Genomic DNA, 23,859 nt, shown 5'->3' with positions numbered 1-23,859 from the left:
TAAATTTTATAGAAATTTAAGAAATGGAACAGTAGCTATATACAAGCAATTATGTCAGCACTGAAAATCTGTTACTGGAACAAATATTTTTTTCAATTAATCTTCAAACTAAATTATTTTTACTTTTCTAAATGATTCTTATGACTCTTGTTATATCATGGAATTTGCACAAGCTCAATTTTTATTTGACTTATTCACTGTTTTCGCTCACGTCCATGTATGACTTATAAAAAGCCATAAGTAAAACAATAAAAAGTTTCCTGTCTATACAATTCAAAAAAATGTATCGAAACGTTCCAATTGTCCTGGGAGTCTAAAAAACTACAATACCCTATTAGCATTGCGCACCGGAAGTAACCCACCAGCTCACCGGATATCTGCGCGCGGCGCCCCGTGAAGGCCCTTTTCCGTCTCAGAGAAGTGTGGTACAGAGCGGCAGACACAAGTGAGTGAAAATTTAACATTTTACATGTTAAATTCGCCATTTATACCATAAGTGACATATAATGGGGAATCGAAATTGCTTATTCACTGATATATATCAGTAAAACGCATACACATTATGACAACATGGATTTATTTCTCATTCAAGTCTAACCGTCTACGGTGAGGGTTAGCATGTGGTGGCTAGGTAACACATGTGGATGCTGCATGTAGATGAGCCGATTCACTGTCTCTGTATTTTATATCAGGAAATACGCTCACATACGCAACTTTGTCCAAAAGTTAAGTCTTTAAAAAGAAAGAAACATTTTTACTTACACTGCCGATCATGACTCGACTATCTAAAGCTTGTCACTTTGCGCTGGGAAGCTAAAGTTACGATTGCTTTGGAGACGCAGGCTTCGTCTGGGGCCTTGTTGTAACAGACAAGTTGTGTCAATTCTGGCTCCATACTAAAGCTTAGGTTAATTGAAATTTGCTTTATGAGTGACTTAAGTGAATATACATGTGATTACTTATCAACGCTACAATTATGCCAGACAGTTCAGCCTGAAAACGGCTAATCCCGCTATCTGGATCCCTGTATACCTGTATTATTTCACATATGATCATGGTCTATATTAATCACATTGGTTTCTTTAAGATCGATCTGGAGCGGACACTGTCTTTATTTCTATGGCCATAAGTAGTACGTGCCTCTCACGTATTTAGTCACAAAAGATGACCTCACCTGAAGTTAACATTGAGACATTTTCAGAGCCACGCCGAACATATTAAACATATTACTTGATTTACTTCTTTCGTCTTGTCCTCAGTGACTGAGTGGGAGACTGCCCCAGCTGTGGCTGAGACCCCTGAAATCAAGCTCTTTGGCAAGTGGAGCACTGATGATGTCCAGATCAATGACATCTCCCTGCAGGTAAGCAACAAAACAGAATCTTGGTTGTGTCTGATCTGTTAATCCATTTTTAATTTAACGCGAGGCTAGAGTCACGCCTGGACACTGACCCATTGTCCTGGTGTGCTAGAGTGCTCGCAGAGGAAAAGTCTTTGCTTATTCATTGGCTGTAGTCTGTTGTGACCCAGCCAATCACCAACTCAGACACATTTAACCTTCTTACATGTTGTGCATCTTGATTGCTGCTAGAACTTGCCATTCAATATATCCTCTTTACGTTTTAGGATTACATTGCTGTGAAAGAGAAGTACGCCAAGTACCTGCCACACTCTGGGGGACGTTATGCCGCCAAGCGTTTCCGTAAGGCCCAGTGCCCCATCGTGGAGCGTCTCACCAACTCCATGATGATGCATGGCCGCAACAACGGCAAGAAGCTGATGACCGTGCGCATTGTGAAGCACGCTTTTGAGATCATCCACCTGCTGACTGGAGAGGTATGTAAGGCTGAGTGTGAGCAGTGGTCACAGTGGAAGAATATCAGTTATAGTGCTGATTGTTGGCCAAATTTACTTTAACCGGGAAAATAAACAGAGATTAAAATCTCTTTGACAATAATATTTCTTTTTTTGATAAAATTTCTGACAGATAAGCAGTTATATGTACATTGTGCGAAAAAAACACCCACAGAGCATTTCCAATTCATGGAATACAAAATAAAGCAGCAAGCTTTCTATAATGGTCCGAAATCAAAAGTACATTATGTAGAAGACCCGGACGGAAGACCTGGGTATTTTGATTCACTGTTGATAAAACGCGAGGCTAGAGTCACGCCTGGACACTGACCCATTGTCCTGGTGTGCTAGAGTGCTCGCAGAGGAATTGTCTTTGCTTATTCATTGGCTGGCATCTGTTGTGACCCAGCCAATCACCAACTCAGACACATTCAACCTTCAGACATGCTGAACATCATGATACACTGGCTGTGAAAGTCAAGTTGACCTTAATAACCTTTAAGGAAGGATGAGACATACTTATATTTTTGTCTTTAAGCTCTGGTCCTTTGACCAAATGGTAGTTTGCCTTACTTTAAAGGTGCTTTGCTGAAATACACAGGCAGCATAGTGCTTTGAGATTGCACCTACATTGATTTAACTTGGAGAGAAACAAAAGTGAGATCAATAATGCCACATGATACAAAAAACTCTGATATACTGTAAATCTTTTACTTGTTTGAAACAAGTTTTTTGTATAATACTTGAAGCTCCATGTGTACATCAAGTAAGAAACTAAGAGTCCCAATCCTGTTCTAAAAATTTAACCTTTGGCAGTTGTGAGAAGAGATGTATTTATTGAGTTCTTAATATAAATTTCACTTTTGTCTGCAGAATCCCCTCCAGGTTTTGGTGAACGCCATCATCAACAGTGGACCTCGTGAGGACTCCACCCGTATCGGACGTGCCGGTACAGTCAGGAGGCAGGCTGTGGATGTGTCCCCCCTCCGTAGAGTCAACCAGGTAACCTTTTTGCTACAGTTGAGTCTTATGACAGGTTATGTATTCTAGGTTATTCAGTAGTTCAAAGAAACCTACAGACATTTTGTTGTTGTCTTTTTGTACTAATACTTGGGACAGAAGTCTGGAGAGCTTGATTTCAATACACAAAACTAGTTAGGTTAGTTAGGTTTTCTTCTGTTCATTACGTCTCCTTGGAGCAAGTGTAATGAAGCAAAATGTTTTGCACCTTTTTGTGTTTCTTAAACCTTCCCTGTTGGATGCATCACGCGAGGCTAGAGTCACGCCTGGACACTGACCCGTTGTCCTGGTGTGCTAGAGTGCTCGCAGAGGAAACGTCTTTGCTTATTCATTGGCTGTAGTCTGTTGTGGCCCAGTCAATCACCAACTCAGACACATCTAACTACAGACATGTGAAGTAAATGAAAAGTTATGCTGTCCTGTCTTACCCACTCCTGTTATCTGTGTCTTCAGGCCATCTGGCTGCTGTGCACAGGAGCAAGAGAAGCTGCTTTCAGGAACATCAAGACCATTGCTGAGTGTCTGGCTGATGAGCTGATCAACGCAGCCAAGGTATGATAATCCCTGTCAGTTTGTATGTAGAGGTAACAACGTTTAGGATTATTCTGATATCATTGTCTACGATCTTTATGCCTGTTTGTTGGTTGGTCAAAGATGAAGCATGAACTTAGACCGAGTGAGCAGAAAAGATTTCACTCTTTAGCTTTTGTCCTTGTTCTGTTTGGTAACACATGGATTTCTTTTTGTTTCAGGGTTCATCTAACTCTTACGCCATCAAGAAGAAAGACGAGTTGGAGAGAGTTGCCAAGTCCAACCGTTAAACATGTTTGCTTTCTAACAAAAATAAATTTGAAGAAATTTCTCTTGATGTTTTGTCATTTTTTCTCTCTTCATCTTGTTTTCATGTTTTCCCATGTTGATATTTGTAGTCCTGTGGTGTCTGGAGCTTATGTTTACTGTTTATTAGCTTTGATTTGATGAAGAGGGATCCTTATTGAATGTAAATAGAAAACATCAGGCTTTCATAACTAACATGAGCAACAAACAGTCTAAACTAGTAAATTGGGTTATTAAAATCTTAAGTCAAATTAAAAATAAAAAACTTAGAATATCAAAGAACACATGAGCAAGACAGAGCTACCTCTGTTGGAGATGGGTTTTATTGTTATTGCTACATTAGCTACAAATTCAGGAAAGCTAAAACAACTTTGAGAACTTCTAACCTCAGGACTGTTATGGAGATGTATTAAAATGACCAGAAGCTAAGCACTGAGAAAGATGAGCTGTTGTAATTTGAACATGAGAAAAATCATCACAAATCTGCAGATGTGTTCAGGTACCGGAGGATATCTGCTCTGAGAAAAGAAAATTAAGTTAGCTGATCAGAGAATTAAAATGTAAATTTTTAAATGGTTGAAAGCACACACACAAAAAAGCTATCAACTGTCTTAAGGCCTTTCAGATGATTCACCAACATACTTAAGCTGTTAAAAAAGCACTGAAAATGCGATATTTCTTATTTCTAAGGAAGTAATTTGTCAGCTCAGGAGTGTCTCTACATAAACAGTGTGAGGCTGCAGCTGATTTCAGTGGTTTTATGGGTAATACGTCATCACTTGCTTGTGTAAACCTGCGTGCTGCACTATTTATCCAGCAGGGGGAGCAGCTGTGCAACATGTCTGCTGACAGATTTGACATTTGGATTGTATTTTCAAACAGCTGCAGTGTGGCAGTGGTTTGTTATTGGCAATAAATAGAAAAGAAGTTCAACAAGTGAAAAATGTGATGTGGATGTAAATAACATGTGTTACGTACTGATGTGTTTATGAAGTGTGTGTGTTCAGAAATATGTGTGCTTTCTGTTGATGAGCAGGCAGAGAGAGGACAGAGACGCTCCCAGTTTTGAGGCCTCACTGCTGGCTGTTGGTAGGAGGGTGTAGTCCTGGAGCTTCTGGAAAGCCTGCAGAGATGACAGAGCAAACAACACATCATCATCATCATCATCATCATGGGATCACAGAAAGCTTTGGACTCAGTCACTGGAAGAAGTAAGTGGTTGACAAAGAAGGAAAAACTGACAGCAAATCCCAGCAGCACAGTATCTTTTCTGAAACCTTCACTAGCAGAGCTTCCTCTTTAAACATCTTCGCTCAATATGTCTGTAAGCCCTTCAGCTTCAGAGTAGCTGTGACTTTTTTTTAAACACTTCTTTGTAACAAAAAACAGAGCCTGAGCCGTACTCACAGAGATGCTGTCAGGACATTCCTCTGCAGGCCGGTGCAGCAGGAAGTCTCGATTAGACGGACCTCTGATGTAGACACAGTTTGCTGCTGATTCCTCAGGAACGGTGAGAACTTCATAGTGGTGATCAGTCAGCTGTTCCATCATCTGACAGCAAAACACACACATGACACACACATTTCAAACAAACCACTCCCAGCATTACACAGACACTGTTATTAGAATGACCTCAGAAGTGAAGAAGCTTCAATATGTGCAGCTCAAAGGAGGACAGAGAGGATAACACAGACAACCCAGAGCTAACAAGTATTGACCTCAGAGTAATTCAACACCCAGGTTTAAATCTGATTTTTTCATCCTCAGAGAATAAAAGTCTCTTTATCTTCTTCAACAAACATTTAAAATAAACAAACTCAGGTTGTCTCATAAAACTGACCCAGAAATTTATCTTTTTTAGGGGAATTTATCCTGACTTATCCTTCATTATTACGATATACAAATGCTTTTGTACATTCCAAAGTAACATATCAGCTGTTTTTTGGTAAATAAGAATGAATCACCTGCATAAAGACTGACTGCATTATGTTGATGAGGGTTGAACATCTCCATAAGTGTGTGGTGTTGCACATGGGATAAAAGGTAGCTACATAATTCCAAAAATTAACTTTATTTCTTCATTTCAAAAACCTTGTAAAAGTAGTTTATGAACATTGGTGTGTCTTAAGTGTCTGGTTCTGTCTTTTTTAAAAAGTTAAAAGCCACAATTTAACCAAACCACAATTACTATTGATTCAAGAACCAGAGCATCTGCCTTTGTTTCCTTGCTGTTGTTTAGACGGAAGTCAATTTTGGCTGTTGCTTCAAGACAAGAATGAGGAGTCAAACATTCTTAATTCTTTTGAAAGTAAGGCTGGATAACAATCCTGATTTTTCCGTTTAAGTTAGAAATTTAAACAAAAAGGCAGAATTCTGACTCTAAACTCAAATATTGACTTAAAAGCCAGAATTATACATACAATATGCAAAGAAATAATAGGCTTTTTTAGGGATGAGCTGATACCAGTGTTAAACTAGAAAAGCAATTTCTGAAGAAATTGCGCTGTGAATGCAGAATGCTGAAGCAGCTTGCGCTGAACTGCTAATGCAGAATGCTGAACATGGATGACCGAATATATGTCTGAAAATGGCTGAATGAAGTCTTAAATAACTCGCGCTTAAATGCTACAGCAATAGCTCAACATGAATGACAGAAGATGTGTCTGAAAATGGTTGAATGAAGTCATGCAAGGCTTGCACTGAACTGCCAATGCAGAATGCTGACGATGAATGACTGAAGATTTGTCTGAAAAAGGTTGCTAAAGTCTTGAAAAGCTTGTGCTCAACTGCTGATGCAGAATGCTGAACATAAATGACTGAGGATATGTCAGAAAATTGTTTTAAGAACTTCTGAAAAGCTTGCGCTCAACTGCTAATGCATAATGCTGAATTAGCCTGCCATGAACCCTTGGATGAAAGGAAATGAATGGATGAATAAATGGAATGGATGAATGAATTTAATGTTTAAATGGTTGCGTCAGTCAAAGTGCAAATTCCTTTAAAAAATACAGGTACCACATATTATTTAACACATACAAAAAGTGTAAATCAGAGCTGATACATGAACTCATTTATTATAGCAGAAAATGTATCAAAAAGAACACTGCACATATACCCACACTACATATAGAAAGCTTTCAGGTGGCTCTTCATAAGCTTTCAATTCCATTGTGAAAAATGCATGAGACAATCTTCAAAATATATCAGTATTAAGCAAGGTTATTGATAAATACAAGTTATTTTTGTTGTGCAATTGTCTTGAAAAAAATAGAGACTAAAGAGTGTTAAGCTGGATATTTTTCTTCAAAGGTCTTTTTATTGATATCAATGTTAAGGAAAATAAGAAGGTTGGTCATGACAAAACACTTTTTTTCTCCAATGGGTTACAACACTGGTCTCAAAGAAAAGAAAAGCAACAGAGCATACAAATACAAAGTCACCCACCCACCCGCCCACGATAAAGGTAGCAAGGGGTACAGTATGACAAAATAAGCTGATCATCCAATTAATTATAAATTATAAACAAATGGTTACAAAAAGATAAAAAAAAAAGTATATATTTTTTTAATAAAGATAAGTTTAAGGTAATAAAATGCAGTAAAAGGATAGAAATATATGCAAACACACATATACAGAAATACACACACACACACACACACACACACACACACACACACATATATATATATATATATATATATATATATATATATATATATATATATATATATATATATATATATATATATATATATATATATATATACACACACAAATATAAACACATCCATCCATCCATAGACAGAGGGGCATATACACCCATAGATATACATATATATACATAAAGAAAAATTATACAAAAAAAAAATAATAATAATAATTATAATAATGATAATAACAAAATAAAATAAAATGAATAAATGGGGAAAAAAAAAAAAATATATATATATATATATATATACATATTAAAAGGAAAAAACTATTCAGAAACGTGTCCTGGGTTTCTCAAAAAAAGTCAGGAAGGGGCGCCAAACTCTGTTAAATCTATTTTTCTTTATCTCGTAAAGTGAGATGTATTTTCTCTAAATTTAAGCAGTACATAATGTCTCTGATCCAGTGCGAAAGAGAGGGAGGAGTGGGGTCCCTCCACTTTAAAAGAATGACTCGGCGAGCCACCAACGAAGAGAAAGCCAAAACTTTAGCTTTTGCTTTCGGTAAATCACTCCCTGGGAAAATACCAAATATAGCAGTCAGAGGGTTTGGTACAATTTGATGGTTAAGAATTTCTGAAATGGTTTGAAAATAAGATGTCCAGAATTTAGTTAAGGTGGGACAGGACCAGTACATATGTAGAAGACTGCCAGAGGCGACTTTACATTTATCACAGGTGGGGTCAACATCAGGGTAAATACGAGCTAATTTGGTTTTAGAAATATGAATTCGATAAAGTACTTTAAAAACGAAAAGAGCATGTCTGGCACATATAGAGGAAGAGTGTATGTATTTGAGGGCTAAGTCCCATGTGTCATCTGTAAAAGTGAAATTTAAATCCTGTTCCCAAGCGGTTCCAACAGCAGCTAAGGGAGGTGAGTCTATCTTAGAAATGAGGTTGAAGAGCTTGGACATGATACCTTTGAAAGTCAGGTTGCAGGAGAGAATAACATCAATTGTGTTACTTTGAGGTTTATGGGGAAAATTTGGTATTAAATTCTGAACATAGTGCCTCACCTGTAGGAACCTAAAAAAATGTGTGTTAGGGATATTAAAGGTTTGATTCAAATGGGAAAAGGAAACAAAGTCATGGTCTACAAATAGATCATCAAGAAATTTAAGTTTTTTATTGTGCCAGATCTTAAATGCACCGTCAGTTAAAGAGGGAACAAAGAAATGATTAGAGGTGATAGGAACTTTAAGTGAGAAATTTTGCAAACCAAAATGCCTTCTGAACTGAGTCCAGATACGCAGAGAATGTTTAATCACAGGATTATTACAGGGGCAATTTGAGGACAGTGGTAATGCAGCACCCAGAAGAGCAGGTAGGGAAATTGGACTGCTATCACAAACCTCCATTGAAACCCAAACAGGACAAGATTCATCAAGATGAAAATGCACCCAATACAGCAAACAACAAACATTCGCAGCCCAATAATAATATTGAAAAGTTGGGTACAGCCATACCACCAGCCTGTTTAGGTCTTTGAAGAAATGCTTTGCGCAGTCTAGGAGGCTTACCATTCCAAATGTAGGATGTGATTCGAGAATCAAGAGCACTGAAAAAAGATTTTGGGATAAAAACAGGGAGGCACTGGAAAAGGTACAAAAACTCAGCATAAAGAAAAATAAAGGCTGAAAAGAGGTGCTTTGGGAAGAAAAAAAAGAGAAAGAAAAAGAAAACAAAAACAAAAACCAAAAAACAAAAGGTACTACCCCCAACTCCTCCCACCCATACCCACAAAACATCCCGTAGCATAGCTCAGAAAGATGAACAACCAAGACTTCAACAATCTTTACCATATTCATTCCTACAACTTACTCACTTCCGTATAACTCTATTCCCCGCAATATGATTTAACAGAATAACCCTAAAAAAGCAGGATAAAATGAAATAGGCAAATAAACAAATGCAACAAGCAGCTTCAAACACAAGTTAACTTTACTCTTTCAGCAAAACATAACATTCCACCTCTAACTCTGGCTTACACCTCTGGGAAGATTATCTCTGTTTGGCTTAACAGTCAAAATATTGAGGTGTTGGGCATTGAAAGAATTTATATAACTAAATTGAATAAAAAATACACAGAGGAGTGTCCAGTCTGTTTAAGAGGCCACATAAAAAAGAGGGAAAAGTAATAACATTGAAGGCCTTAAGGATAATAGAAATAAAAATAAAAAAATTAAATAAAGAATGTACAGAGGAGTGTCCAACCCGTTTAAGGGGTCACATAAAAAAAAGAGGGAAGAGTAAGATTGAAGGCGTTTGGCAATGAAGAAATAAAAATAACTAAACAAGAAAAAGAACACACAGAGGAGTGTCCAGCCAGTTTAAGGGGTCACATAAAAAAGACGTAGATATATACATCACCGGGCAAGAATACTCACAGAGCCTGGATTGACTTTTCAAATGAGCTGGGCAAACCTGGTACAACGCAGAATCCTTCAGAATCGGATCACGGTGAAGCAGTCGAGTCCTTATCCAGTTTATCAATGAAGTTGGCAGCCTGAGACACGGAGGAGAGCCACTTCTTTTTGCCGCTCTGGAGGGTGATTCGCAGCTTTGCCGGGAAGAGGAGGGATGGATGTAGTCCTTTTTTTATAAAGTTCAGACATGACTTCCTAATATTTGGCCCACTGCTTCAGAACCTCCGCTGTACAATCCTCGTAGATTCGGATCTTGTTGTCCTTGTAATCCAGGCTACCACGTTTACGAGCTTCCTTAATGACCAAGTCCTTTACCTGGAACCAGTAGTAGCGTATGACGACAGGGCGTGGTCTATCTCCTGGGCCCGGTCTGGGCACAGGGCTGCGGTGGGCTCTGTCTAATTCTGAGGCAGATGGCAACACAGTCTCACTGAAAATATCAAAGCGAAGCTGTGAGAAAAAGATAGTAGGACGATTGCCTTCAACAGCTTCAGGTAGGCGGATGTTCTGCTTCGTCCCTCCAAGTCAGACAGTTTCAGCCACCTGTTGTCTTCTTGTAGTGAGACGCATGTTGCTTCCATTTGCTGAAGACGATTACTCACTGCCTCGGCGTTAGACTCAAGATCAGTGATGCGTTGCCCCTGTCCTGAAACCACAGCCTGAATCTGGTCCAGTTTTTTTGTCCAAGGTGGCATAAGAAGACTTGAAGTCCATGGCCAGCGCTGCTCTGTGTTGCTTGAGGAGGTCCGAAATGTGCGTCGCTGTCAAGCTAGCCTCGCTATTAGCTTTAGCTGTGTCATTTGGAGTGCCAGGCACCATCAGCCTTGGACCCTCTGAGCATGTCAGGAAAAACTCCCAAAAACCTTTCTTGAGGAAAAAAGGAAGAAACCTTTGGGTGGGTCAAGTCTCAGAGGGATCCCCCACCAGGACGGCTGAGCATGCATAAGTCAGCTGGCAGACACTGTCTCTGGGATCCTTGGGGATCTGTGAAGCATTGAGGTGAAAGATAAGTTGCAACACCTGTCATGTTGATGACACAAACATTTGAGTTTTTTAAGTAAAGGTGCTGTCTGATTAAAAGCACACAGTCATAAACACAAGAACATAGTCACATACCAGGTACTGGATCCAAAGGCCTCTGAGGTTGAGTTGCCCAGTGTAACATAGGGGTGAAAGACTTTGGCCGGGTGTTACTGAGGCCCCCCATCTTCTCTGTTGCTCATGGAAGAAACTGGTGCACAAAAATTAAAAAAAAAATTTAAATCAACTTTGGGCTTTTAGCTCTTCATGTAAGGGGAAAGTAAAACAACTGTTTCTACATTAAATATATAAATTCAGCAATATCTCAGAAATTTCTGAAATACGTAAACCATAATACTCACAACAGTCATGGCATCAGCTCCAAGGTTCAAGATAGCTTGTGATGACATGTGTCGTACTACACCTCTTTGCAGACTAACTGAAAGGGAGGTAAAACTGTGATGAATGTGAACATAAATTTATTCAAGTACTCTAAATTCTTAAAGAAAATGCAAATGTAGTTACGTACCCAGAATGGATTCAGATTTTCCTAGACAGCTCAGTTTGGCCTCACCTACTGACATGATTCCTGAGGAGCTTCATTCAGCCTCTTCTGTTGACCTGATGAATGAAAGAGAGAAAGAAAAAGGGTTGACACAAACCAGCAGCCACAGAAAAAAAACTTGAGTTTTTAAAGGTTAGCGTGCCACATTGAATTGCGCTACCTTGGCACAGCATTGATGACAAAACAGTGTGGCATCAGCTCCAAAGTTCAAGATGGCTTGTGATGACATGTGTCATACTACACGGCTTTGCAGACTAACTGAAAGGGAGGTAAAACTGTGGTGAATGTGAATATAAATTTTTTCAATTACTCTAAATTCTTAAAGAAAATGCAAATGTAGTTACGTACCCAGAATGGATTCAGGTTTTCCTAGACAGCTCAGTTTGGCCTCACCTACTGACATGATTTCTGAGGAGCTTCATTCAGCCTCTTCTGTTGACCTGATGAATGAAAGAGAGAAAGAAAAAGGGTTGACACAAACCAGCAGCCACAGAAAAAAAACTTGAGTTTTTAAAGGTTAGCATGCTCCATTGAATTGCGCTACCTTAGCACAGCATTGATGACAAAACAGTGTGGCATCAGCTCCAAGGTTCAAGATAGCTTGTGACGACATGTGTTGTACTACACGGCTTTGCAGACTAACTGAAAGGGAGGTAAAACTGTGATGAATGTGAACATAAATTTATTCAAGTACTCTAAATTCTTAAAGAAAATGCAAATGTAGTTACGTACCCAGAATGGATTCAGATTTTCCTAGACAGCTCAGTTTGGCCTCACCTACTGACATGATTCCTGAGGAGCTTCATTCAGCCTCTTCTGTTGACCTGATGAATGAAAGAGAGAAAGAAAAAGGGTTGACACAAACCAGCAGCCACAGAAAAAAAACTTGAGTTTTTAAAGGTTAGCGTGCCACATTGAATTGCGCTACCTTGGCACAGCATTGATGACAAAACAGTGTGGCATCAGCTCCAAAGTTCAAGATGGCTTGTGATGACATGTGTCATACTACACGGCTTTGCAGACTAACTGAAAGGGAGGTAAAACTGTGGTGAATGTGAATATAAATTTTTTCAAGTACTCTAAATTCTTAAAGAAAATGCAAATGTAGTTACGTACCCAGAATGGATTCAGGTTTTCCTAGACAGCTCAGTTTGGCCTCACCTACTGACATGATTCCTGAGGAGCTTCATTCAGCCTCTTCTGTTGACCTGACGAATGAAAGAGAGAAAGAAAAAGGGTTGACACAAACCAGCAGCCACAGAAAAAAAACTTGAGTTTTTAAAGGTTAGCGTGCCACATTGAATTGCGCTACCTTGGCACAGCATTGATGACAAAACAGTGTGGCATCAGCTCCAAAGTTCAAGATGGCTTGTGATGACATGTGTCATACTACACGGCTTTGCAGACTAACTGAAAGGGAGGTAAAACTGTGATGAATGTGAACATAAATTTATTCAAGTACTCTAAATTCTTAAAGAAAATGCAAATGTAGTTACGTACCCAGAATGGATTCAGGTTTTCCTAGACAGCTCAGTTTGGCATCTTCTACTAACAGGATTCCTGAGGAGCTTCATTCAGCCTCTTCTGTTGACCTGATGAATGAAAGAGAGAAAGAAAAAGGGTTGACACAAACCAGCAGCCACAGAAAAAAAACTTGAGTTTTTAAAGGTTAGCGTGCCACATTGAATCGAGCTACCTTGGCACAGCATTGATGACAAAACACTGTAACAGCCTGTCATCATAGCATTGTCTTTCTGGATTTCCTGTCCCAGGTCTCTGCTTCATTGTGGTCATATTTGATTGGCTAGTTGGAGAAAGAGATGGCAGTGATCAGAGATACAGATGATCAGGCTTAACTGTAGCACTAAGAATGGTAGAAGAAAAAAGTTACATACCAGACCCAGATCCAGGTAATTTCACGGCAAAGTAACAATTTAGTTTGCTATTTGACATGGTCCAGACCGTATAAGTTTTGCTACTATGAATGGTGTCACATTACTTTTTAGGTGGCTGTGCAAACTGTTTTATGAAAATTCTTTTGTGCATTTCTATTTTTTTTCTTTTTCAAGTTGCAGTCATCCCTCCATCCCACCCTCCCTTCCCAGTCCTTTTATAGCTGGAGCGGCCAGGCCAAGATGTTAAAGCCTGGCTGCAAGGGATGACTGTCCTACATCACAATTTGAATACTGAGTCTATTGAAATAGTTTTCATTGTTTTCAGAATTGTATTGGGGAAAAGCTCAGCAGCCTTTAAAGTTTACAGGCTTTAAGTTTCAGAAAAATGCATTATAGAATTGCTGTTTGAAATGCCATCATTTTAGAGTATTATATAGAATAGAATAGAACTTTGTCATTGCAACAAGTGCAACAAAATTGCAAATTATTATTAAAAATCATATTTCAGTTAGGTTAAAGAAAGGTTAGATTTGCAAGTTATACATGCAAAATTTAAGGGGTTAATACACAGTATACAGGATTGTGGTAACTGTAGTAGGTTTGTATAACGCCAGAATGGAGACAACACTGTGGTCGAGAGATGAATATGAGGTCTAACAGAGTATTCTTGTCTGTGGTAGCAGCGTTAATAAGCTGCTCATATCCTCTGGAGTGAAAGAGTTCAAGGATTGGCTTGAATGCCCTGGACAAAAGATCTTCGTTGAAATCTCCACAAACCAAGATGGGATGATGGTCCATGATTTCCAGTGCATTAAGTAAGCTCTGCAGGTTTGACAAGAATGAGAGGCCAGAATAGCCAGGAGGTTTGTACACAACTGCAATCGTTGCAGGGAATGGAGCTTCAAGCTTGACAACTGTAAACTCGATATCAGTTGCATTTTGTATGTACTGCCTTTCTGTCGCACGGATATGATTTTTCACATAAATAGCTACACCTCCGCCATTTTTGTTTGCCATGTCGGGGTAGTTTGTGTAGGAGACATTTCTATTGCGTTTGAACATGTTGTAGCCATCTAAATGGAGAGTTTCAGAAACAAAGGAGCCCTTCAAGTGAGTTTCTGTGAGGCACAAGACATCTGCAAGATACAATTCATGGTGACTTTTGATGTCGGCAATATGACAAGGAAGTCCCTCTGTGTTGTGATGGACAACAGTGAGTGTAACCCCTCTGTTTAACCCCTTTGTAGCATGAAGTAGAGGCATCACATGTTCAAGAGAAGCTTCTGTCATAGCAGCAAGAGCGACATTGATTTCAGGGTTGGCGTATATCTTTTCCTCGTCCATATCAAGAATATGCAGTCCACTGAGAGAAGTCACTCTACTGAGAGCTACGTACGCCATGCCGGGTTCAAAGATGTGTTTTAGTGACACGACAGCTGAGGAAGTTGACATACCTTGAACCTTGTGTATAGTACATGCAAATGCAAGCCTGATGGGAAACTGTCTGCGCACCACGCCATTTTGCTTCAAATTCTCCTCCTCTCTGTCGATGTAAACAATATTATGTGTGTTGACTGCATTTCTGTTGTCAAGTTGTAGACCAAGTTTATCAACATGAGGTGAACCAGCTTTTGTCACGATTTCTACAACATGTGCAAAAGTCCCGTTGCAAAGGCCAGAAAGGACATTGATGTTTCTGGTTAGCATGACACGTGCCCCTATGGCTACTTGGATAGAGTCAGGCAGCTCTTTTTTGGTCCCTGGAAATGGTACAGCTCGTATCTCCATTCTTCCAGTTTGAGGATCTTTCTTGTAGTCATCTGCATTTATTGTTATGATCTCCGAGTGGAACAGTTGTAATGATGCAGAGTTGTGTTCATCAACCTGTTTGTTGGTGGCATAAATATGGAGTATGTCCTTTGGACAGTTGGCCTGATCAGTGACGGCATGCAAAAGTAAGGATCTGTCTACCAGTGACAATGGTTCAGACTTTTCTTTGACACGGATCCTGTTCAGCATTTCAGCAAAAGGAACATCATCTTTCTGTCGCATAATTTCAGTGAGTGTTATCATCTGAAAACTGTCTCGCCAGAGGTCAATCTGAGTTGGATCGTACACACATAGGGGTTTACACTGTCTAACTGGAGGCAGCTGGTAGAAATCTCCAACAGCAAGAACTGACATTCCACCAAAGGGTTTCTGAGTTCCTTTGATTTGTTTCAGTCTCTCATCTACATAGGCAAAGAGAGGTTTGGAGACCATGGACACCTCGTCAATGATCAAGATTTCAGCATTGGACAGCTCTGCCCTCACTTCATCCAGTTTGTTACCAAGGCCTTGAAAAGGAGGTTTCAGGCTTCTTGGAAGCTTGAGGAGACAGTGCAATGTTGTACCTGAGATGTTAAATGCAGCAGTGCCAGTAAATGCAGATAAAAGGACTGTAGGTTTTGATATGTCTGCCTCTTCTGCAGTTCTGGGAAGTCTGTTCAAGATTTTGGATGCCTCAGCATGGATGCATTTGATAAGGTGAGACTTGCCGGTACCAGCTCCACCATTAATGTAAAAGAAGAACTGTTCTGGGTTCAAACCACAGACACGCTTCAAGCACCAGTCTCGAATGCTGTAGAAGACACATGCTTGCTTTTGGTTCAAGTTCTGATACATTTGGCGTAACAGTGTGGGATCAATGCTGGGGGTCTCTCTAGTAATCGCAATCTCTGAACTTGTGTCAGCTCTCACATTAAAATCTGGCACATTTTCTTGAATATTTTCATCACCAGGTTCTCTGGCCTGAAGTTCATCAATGCACTCCAACCTTTCCACTTCACTTTCAGGAGCAAGGTTACACCACTCATTTATCATGCCACCGTTTTCTTCAAACTCTTTTATGGCATTTTCAATCTCTTCTCTGTGTTTCTCATATTTCTCTCTGTTTCGATTGACAATTTGTCTTACAGGCTCAGGGTGCTCTGAACCAGGCAGTTGAACACAAGCAAAGTCATGGAAGGACTGGTTTGTTGGGAAGTTCCTCGACTTAAGCTGGTCATCTGATCGATGAGGGAGATAGAGTTTCAGCAATGTTCGATGAAATTCCTCAGGATTCTTTTCCTGTGAAAAGCGGCAGTATCTGATGATGGCATGTTTCTCATTTGATCTCTTCTGAACATATCCCATCTCATTCAGCAGAGGAAATGCTTTTTTGCTTTTAGTTTGTTTGCCATAAACTATTCTGCAGGTTGAGGCAAAATCAGCCAAACACATCACCTCAAACTCAGGTGTCTCAGGTCTGCATTTGTATTTATCAGGTAAACCACTCATCCATATGTTGTCAGAGTCTGGAGTTTTGTTTTCAAGGAACGACATTGGGTAACTCATTCTGAGTGCGTTTTCATCAGTCTGAACAAATACAACACTGCGTGTACACTGTTTCATGTGTAAACCGCATGCACGAGCCACACACTCTTGGGCACTCACTTCTCTCTTTTTAGAGTAGGCCTGCATGATTTGCTTCATTTCATCGCTTTCGTTTACATTTTCCTGACTGGAGTTTTGTAGCACTGTTTTGAGGTACTCACTCAAGCCATGTTCAGCCTTGCTGATGTAGCTGCAGATGTAGGCAACACAGGAGTAAGGGTTTAAGATGAACTGAATATCCATGTTTGCATCCCAGGCTTCAAGAAGAGAAGGATTGTAGTTATTCACCCAGCAGTCTTGTGGACCACGCTTCAGGATCACTTCAGTGGATCTGGCTGTCAAATGCAGACATTGTTTGTACTCATCAACAGTGAGCTCGCAGCGAGCCAAAATCTGTTCAAAACTCAGAGAGCAATTTGCAGGTTCATTAAGCAACCTTTTCAGTGCTGTGAGTTTTGTTGTTGCTGCTGCTTCTTTCTCTGGGTCATTACATCCTTCAGGTCTCAGTACCATGGTGTTTGGGGTAGGTTGTTTTGGAAATCCAAAGCGACAGTTAGCCCCGAGGTATTTCACACAAGTCTTGGAATGGTTTCTGCTGTGCATCTGAACTTCGGTCACTTTTTTGTACAGTTCTGGTTGTGTGTTCTGGTCAGGCAGCTCAGCAGTGATGTACTTTGAAACAAATTCACACACTTTTTGATCAGAGTCTTCTTCAAACACAGGTGCTCCTTTCACCCATATGAGACTGTGTATATGAGGACTTCCTCTGTGCTGGAATTCCAACCGCCAGAAGTAGTCAGCCACTTCACCGATTGGTTGTGCAGGGGACAGGATCACATCTCTGAAAAGTGCCTCAACCCTTTTGTCAAACAAACGCATCGTGGTTACAGGATTGCTTCTCAATATGTCACATTTAGAGGACCAGTCAAGCTCGTCAAAGTTTACTTGTTCACCTTGTTGGGTCTTGATTATTGTGATTACTTCTTTCCATCGCATTTCAGCAGCAGAAAATGTACAAAAGAAGGTAGGACTTCCAATTTGTCTGAACATGGCAAAGAGCTCTTTGGTGGTTTTTGACCAGTAAGCAGGGGTGCCTCTCAGTGGCATCATGAAACGAGTTGCATCTCTATTACACACCAGTCTTTCAACCTCTTTTTTGTCTTGTAACATGGCATTGTTGATTCTACGACCATCTCGAGTAAAAGGTTTTCCTTTACGCAATTGTATTCTCATGCTGGAAGTGGCCAGATGTATTTCTGTGACGAATTGACCAAAAAACAAATAGTTGGAATCTCTTGCAAAACGATCATCCGCACAGAAAAGCCTCGATTTGAAATAACTGCAAGGTGTTAGTTTTATACGTCTGTCTTCATCCAGTGTGTTTTTGCCAGTTGGGAACTGAACGGGAAAAGCCATTGCCTCAAGTTTGGGCGTTTTGAAAAAGCTAACTGGTTTGTTACCTTCAGCAGGAGCAACAGAGTAGATATTGTCACTAAAACTTAAAATCTCCTCAGAAACATCAGTTGGTTGAAGACATGATTCAAGTACAACACCGCCATTAGGCTCATCACCTTCCTGTTGCATGGTGTCTGACTGCTGCTGAGAAATCTGTTCATCATTTTCAGTTACATTTTCTGCATTGGAAAGCGCATCATTTTCAAAACTGTCAATCTCCATCAAATCTTCCTCGTCATAATCACCATCATCCATTTTTTCTTCATCTGTGTCATCGTCCCCCTCATCAGGAAGTGTTGGGTCACACAATTCTGCATCTTCTCTGATTATTACGTCTGTGTACTGTGGATGAATTTCTTTCAGTGTAAGCAGAGCCCTCACAAGTTTAGGCCAAGTTATGGTTTGAAACATCTGATGACCTTTGTAGCACAATCGCCTTTTCAGTTTGACACGCATGACTTGAGATTCACTTCTGAGTCTGGGTAGGGCATTGACAGTACCTTGGACTTCAGATGGGACACACACAACATTACCATGAATGGCCCTTTGTTGACCTTTGGGAAGTGGGATTATTTTAGCAAATGTTATACATTTGGAAATGAGATGCCTCTCCAGTATATTCAAATCACGCAGTTCAGGTGGAATATCTGACAGCTCTAAGCTATTGGCCATGGCAAGAGACGGCATGCTACCTCTGATAAGGTGATCATGGCAAGTATAACAGATCCACTCTCTCTTTCTCTCATCTGGTACAGTGCACTGTCGGGAACTTTGGCATTCATTATCACACACATGAACATATCGCCCGGTAAGGCAAGTTCTAGCAACATGTGGCTCTTTCACATATTTTGACCTATTGCAGGGTCTCACTTGGTTTGGGAACAAAGCTCTGTGGCACACTGTACAGACATAAGTCGGCCCGTTGCTTATTTGTGCCCTGAAAACTTTGATAGCTTCTCTGATCAGACTGTCATCTCTGGGGTTGGTATGTCTGGTTATGCATCTGTACTTTCGTCTTATTTTCATGGCACACAGTATGTTACTGGGCTTTCTCATTGAGAGGGATTTGTTTCTCATGATTTGTCTCATGGTGTCTTTGTGTTTCAATCTAAATTCAGGATCATTTGCATAACGTTTGGTGATGTAAGTCTTTTTGCTCTGCCTGGAACGGGCATTGGAGCGATAGCGGTTGATCATATAAGAGATCTTATTCTCCTTGAAAGCATCATCTTGTCTGTACCGGTCATTTACACTGGATTTCTTTTTCTCCTTGAAAGCATCATCTTGTCTGTACCGGTCATTTACACTGGATTTCTTTTTCTCCTTGAAAGCATCATCTTGTCTGTACCGGTCATTTACACTGGATTTCTTTTTCTCCTTGAAAGCATCATCTTGTCTGTACCGGTCATTTACACTGGATTTCTTTTTCTCCCTGAAAGCATCATCTTGTCTGTACTGGTTGTTTACATAACACTTTCTCCACTGCCGAAAGACAGGATCTTTCTGATAGCGGGTTTTGGTCTTTGACACCTTTCTTTCTCTACACTCAGCATTTTTGTTGTAATGTTTGGTTGATTTTTCCTTTTTCTGTCTGGCAACATGTGGGTCTTGTGCATACTTTTCTTTTTCTGTCATATTTTTTTTCATTTTCCTAACTTCAGATCTTTTGATGCTTGCAGCAAATGAAGCTTTTTCCTTGTCCAAGGCTAAAAGAAACCTTTTGAGCTTTTTCTTTTTTTGCTTGGATTTTTTTGAAAAATGCTTTACACGTTGGTTGATTTGTTGTGGTGTGACTGCCATAAGGTTAGGATTTACCTCTCTTCTGGAAAAATCTGCATCTGTTACATTTGAGTTTCCATGGGCCAAATCATTAGGAGTTACATGTTCGTTCACCGTATGAAAAAGTACAGGCATCAACTCAAACTGTGTGAGTGGACCAGTGCCCAACATGTGGAACAGTTTGACAATTTTTGCGATCAGTTCACTCAAGCATGTGAAAATATGCATGACAGCAGTGCCACTACCACCTGGACCATGAGGTAAGCCATCGTGACGTCTAGAGTGTGGATCAAAAATGCCATACCTTCCTTGATGGTCTCGGAAAACAGCAATGCACACAGAACTCATTATCAGCAAGGCGTAGTTAACCCCTGATGACAAACACTCGAGGCTCTCGGCAAGGCTGGGGACTGGGTTGTCATCACGGTCAGTAGAACCTGCAAAGGTACCATATATCGATTCACATTTTGTCATTACGTGTTGCTGTGAGAAGCCCACCACAACCTCTGGAATTTCTTGTGTGTCTAAAAATGTGTCGACTTTACGCCCATCTGCAATTAACTGACCCAGCGTGAGTCCATACATTGCATGGCCTCTGTCTAAAACAAGATCAAGGTCTGCTCTTTGAAGATGCTGCAACTCGTGCAGGAAAGCTAGAAATGTTGCAGAATTGCAGGTGCACTGACTGTTTTTGGAATCAGCATATTTATGATGTCCTTGACTGCGGGATGCTAACACACAAGTAACAGTAGTATTTGAAGGGTCAGAAAAACTATTATCTGTGTTCATGTTAACATCAGAAGTAGCCATTTCACATTCAGCTTGTATTGAGTGTTTAGACTCACCAAACTTTTGCCAGCGTACTTTTTGAGCTGCAGATCTTTTACCTTTTCTCGGCATGGTAAATGGTGATCCTCAGGTAGCCAACAAAGGCAGTGCTTCTCTCAAAGATTTTCAAAGGCTTGTTTCAAAGGGCTGTGACAAAAAGATTGTCACAAAAGGCTTTCAAAAAATGTTGTGACAACAGGGTTGTCACAAAAGGCTTTCACAAAAGGGTTGTATCAAAAGAGTCGTCACAAAAGAGTCGTCACAAAAGGGTTGTATCAAAAGGGTTGTCTCAAAAGGGTTGTATCAAGGGTTCACTGAACCTTAGGGTGAAATACAGGGAGAGAGAAAACTTAGCAGAAAGAACAGATAGAGCAGGATGGTTTGGCCTCCAAGCCTTGTTAAGAGGTTGGCTGGACTAGGTCACAAGCCACAGGGTGAAGTACAGGATGAAAGAAGTAAGAGACAACAGGTAGATCAGGACAGAGGATAGCGGGGTTTGGGGTTGGGTGGAGAAATGGAGACTTCTGGAGCATGAACTGCAAGACAGAAAAGTGTAATTAGTATCACTGAAGTCATTACCCAGCCAGTAAATTTCAACACCTATGTGAAGCAGTCTCATTGTAAACAAGCACAAACCAAATATTGCAGGTAGCCCACACAAAGTCACCTTTACAAAATTACATGTACAGCAAGCACTATATAATGTCTGTTTGAATCTATAATGATGTTGTTGCATTAGAAACAGTGCTTTAAAGCTGCAGCTTATCTTCAAACCATAATTTTGCCTTCTGGCAAGGAATATAATTTGCTCACTAAAGCCAATTAGATTTCAGGGGAACCCTACTGATCCAGATCACCAGGGATCCTCACACAGACACTGATTCTTTAAAAAAAAATTAGAAATATAGAGACACATTTTGGTAGGTTCCTTTATAAACTTCCCTCAATTTGACTCTACACCACAATACATTTTAACACAAATCAATTAATATGAAATTGTTTCCTTTGTTATCAGCTAAAATCACTTCAGGATTTTTTTTTTATGTAAAAGGTGTAAAGTAACTACCAACCTAGCAGCTGCAGCTATTGGGACTTCTCTTGCCTAGGAGAGAAAGGAATATGTTAGTACTCCAATTCTCTCTCTCTTTCTCTTGATGTGTGTGTGTGTGTGTGTGTGTGTGTGTGTGTGTGTGTGTGTGTGAGAGAGAGAGAGAGAGAGAGAGAGATCTGTATCCACAGTAGGCTTTACACAAGATCCCCCTATCCTCCAAAATCCTTGATCTGTGGAAAGGTGGTTGTAGCTGACGAAGCTGACCTATGGTAACTGATTTTAACATGCAAAAACACAGGCACAAAGACTATACAGTGTTTCCCTCACCATTATATTGTCGGCTATTCCCCTTCAAAAATGTCATTCTGTGGAGGACTTAATATGCCAAAATGAACAAATTAAAATTTCATTTAATGAATTCTATTTCATTTTATGCTGGGTCTTTTTTTAGTTTTCAAAACTTGTAACTATTCCATCTTAGTGTTTTATTGGCATAGGTATATAATTTCCTTTTTACCAGATCATGTCTGCACCTGTAGCTCCTCCATTAGCAATATCCTTTGTAAAAACATAACAGTGTTGAATAATCATGGCAGTCATGACTGTTTCTTCTATGTGTCATTGTATGTAAATATTTGAAGGCTTTTATAACACAAGTATATATCTGTTAAGTAATGTATTTTCAATATTGATAGAAAAAAACTGATCTCACTTTTGGAATCTGCACCCAAAAATTGTTTAAAAACAGGTGTCAGGCATAAGCCAACAAAAATTCTGTTCCCCAGAGTATACTGAAACATGTAATTTTGGCACTTTTTGTCCTCCATGCATTTCTGCCTCCACATCTTAGCGCGTTCATAATTTCCACAATTTCCCTCATAGACAGACGGAGAGGTGAGAGGACAGCGCGCGCGCACACACAAGCAAACACACACACGCGCACACGCGCGCGCACACTCACACTCACACACACACACACACACACACCACACACCACACACACACACACACACACACACACACACACACAAACTCTCTGTCGCTCTCTCTCTCTCATTCACACACAAACACACAGAGACGAGCAGAGTCAGTTAAGCGGACAGAAAAACCTCCACAATGAACGCAGAAAAGAAACTGTCAGCGCCATTTTGTGAAAATGCAGCGCTCGCTCTCTAGCCCCTCCACAAAGCTACCGTCACCACCCTAAGGCTGCAGACCGAGGGGAAACACTACTTTTTTAATATTTTCTTATCAACAAATGTCAACTTTTACTTCTATCTAGGTAAAAGTATTTATAAAAAGGTTACTGGCCAAACTAACGGTAAACTGCCGGTTAACGGCAGGCTAGCAAACTGACGGTTGGCGGAGTGAGCTACTTTCAAAGAAAAGAAAACAGCGCTTATACATTCTTCATGGGTTTGGATAGGATAACCGATATAAATGCTGCTGTATTTCCTCCTGTATGTTTAATTTGGTCAGTCATCATGCCATTTTACACCCACTTAGTGTTTTAACGGTTACGAGAGACAGGAGAGACGTCCACTCACCTTTCGAGGCCAAGGAGAAGGGGAATGGTAAACGAGCAGCCTGGCGTGAAAGTACATCGAGACGCGTTCACTTGCACTCGGAAATTCCAATATGACAGTTGTGACAACAGGAAATGCATTAGTCTCGACTGTATTATTCGTAAGGACACGGAAGGCCACATGCGTGTGTGCGTGTGTGTGTGTGTGTGTGTGTGTGTGTGTGTGTGTGTGTGTGTGTGTGTGTGTGTGTGTGTGCGCGCGCACTTGTGTTTATTGTACAGTTAATGGGTTGGTAAATCAGTACAGATTTTTTTGACTGGAAAAACAATCGAGATTTCCGACTGTCAGAGAATGCACAGAGATCTAAGTTGATAGTTGCAGCTGCTTAATACCATACTGACACAGTTAAACGGTCTATAGTCATGGGACCTTTACCTACTTTATGTACATGTCCACTTCACATTAAATACTTACATG

General features: G+C 40.1%; 3 protein-coding genes and 3 non-coding genes across 17 annotated transcripts in view; 4 read left to right on the top strand and 2 right to left on the bottom strand.

The window, feature by feature from the left end:
* The first annotated feature begins 353 nt into the window (after positions 1–353).
* Positions 354–3,736, top strand: rps5 (ribosomal protein S5). The gene is made up of 6 exons (XM_074686896.1): positions 354–445; positions 1,260–1,363; positions 1,627–1,836; positions 2,728–2,856; positions 3,328–3,426; positions 3,627–3,736. Coding segments are annotated over exons 1-6 (612 nt in total). The 5' UTR covers positions 354–444; the 3' UTR covers positions 3,696–3,736.
* On the top strand, positions 1,422–1,554 carry LOC141803595 (small nucleolar RNA SNORA3/SNORA45 family). The gene has a single exon (XR_012599583.1). It is a non-coding gene; the product is annotated as a small nucleolar RNA SNORA3/SNORA45 family (small nucleolar RNA).
* On the top strand, positions 2,155–2,287 carry LOC141803593 (small nucleolar RNA SNORA3/SNORA45 family). Its single transcript, XR_012599581.1, has one exon. It is a non-coding gene; the product is annotated as a small nucleolar RNA SNORA3/SNORA45 family (small nucleolar RNA).
* Positions 3,122–3,254, top strand: LOC141803594 (small nucleolar RNA SNORA3/SNORA45 family). Its single transcript, XR_012599582.1, has one exon. It is a non-coding gene; the product is annotated as a small nucleolar RNA SNORA3/SNORA45 family (small nucleolar RNA).
* A 285-nt stretch (positions 3,737–4,021) lies between the features above and the next one.
* Positions 4,022–23,859, bottom strand: part of ddah2 (DDAH family member 2, ADMA-independent) — a 36,448-nt gene continuing 16,610 nt past the window's right edge. The window contains exons 5-6 of the mRNA XM_074687017.1: positions 5,119–5,262; positions 4,022–4,834 (exon numbers count right to left, since the gene is read on the bottom strand). Coding sequence (XP_074543118.1) covers positions 4,715–4,834; positions 5,119–5,262 — 264 coding nt within the window. The 3' untranslated portion in view covers positions 4,022–4,714. The remainder of the gene's footprint in view (positions 4,835–5,118; positions 5,263–23,859) is intronic.
* Positions 7,614–23,578, bottom strand: LOC141802702 (uncharacterized). Of its 12 annotated transcripts, none has more exons than XM_074686336.1 (16): positions 23,404–23,552; positions 21,876–21,907; positions 20,823–21,341; positions 13,131–20,414; positions 12,935–13,026; positions 12,747–12,844; positions 12,551–12,642; positions 12,363–12,460; positions 12,167–12,258; positions 11,979–12,076; positions 11,783–11,874; positions 11,595–11,692; positions 11,399–11,490; positions 11,232–11,308; positions 10,966–11,080; positions 7,614–10,833 (listed from the first exon to the last, which is right to left on the bottom strand). In XM_074686336.1, the coding sequence occupies exons 3-4, from the start codon at positions 20,875–20,877 to the stop codon at positions 13,882–13,884; spliced, it is 6,588 nt and encodes a 2,195-aa protein (XP_074542437.1). In that variant the 5' UTR covers positions 20,878–21,341; positions 21,876–21,907; positions 23,404–23,552; the 3' UTR covers positions 7,614–10,833; positions 10,966–11,080; positions 11,232–11,308; positions 11,399–11,490; positions 11,595–11,692; positions 11,783–11,874; positions 11,979–12,076; positions 12,167–12,258; positions 12,363–12,460; positions 12,551–12,642; positions 12,747–12,844; positions 12,935–13,026; positions 13,131–13,881. The 12 variants fall into 12 exon arrangements, 11 of the variants coding, with proteins under 11 accessions (XP_074542437.1, XP_074542438.1, XP_074542428.1 ...); XM_074686337.1 differs by having other exon boundaries at positions 20,865–21,341; XR_012599528.1 differs by having other exon boundaries at positions 7,615–10,833; positions 13,131–13,238; positions 20,282–21,341; positions 23,404–23,578.

Source organism: Halichoeres trimaculatus, unplaced genomic scaffold, assembly GCF_033239565.1.
Source record: "Halichoeres trimaculatus isolate MK-OKI-2021-1 unplaced genomic scaffold, fHalTri1.1 fHalTri1_scaffold_14, whole genome shotgun sequence".
Taxonomy (NCBI): domain Eukaryota; kingdom Metazoa; phylum Chordata; class Actinopteri; order Labriformes; family Labridae; genus Halichoeres; species Halichoeres trimaculatus.
This window is presented reverse-complemented; position numbering and strand designations above follow the sequence as displayed.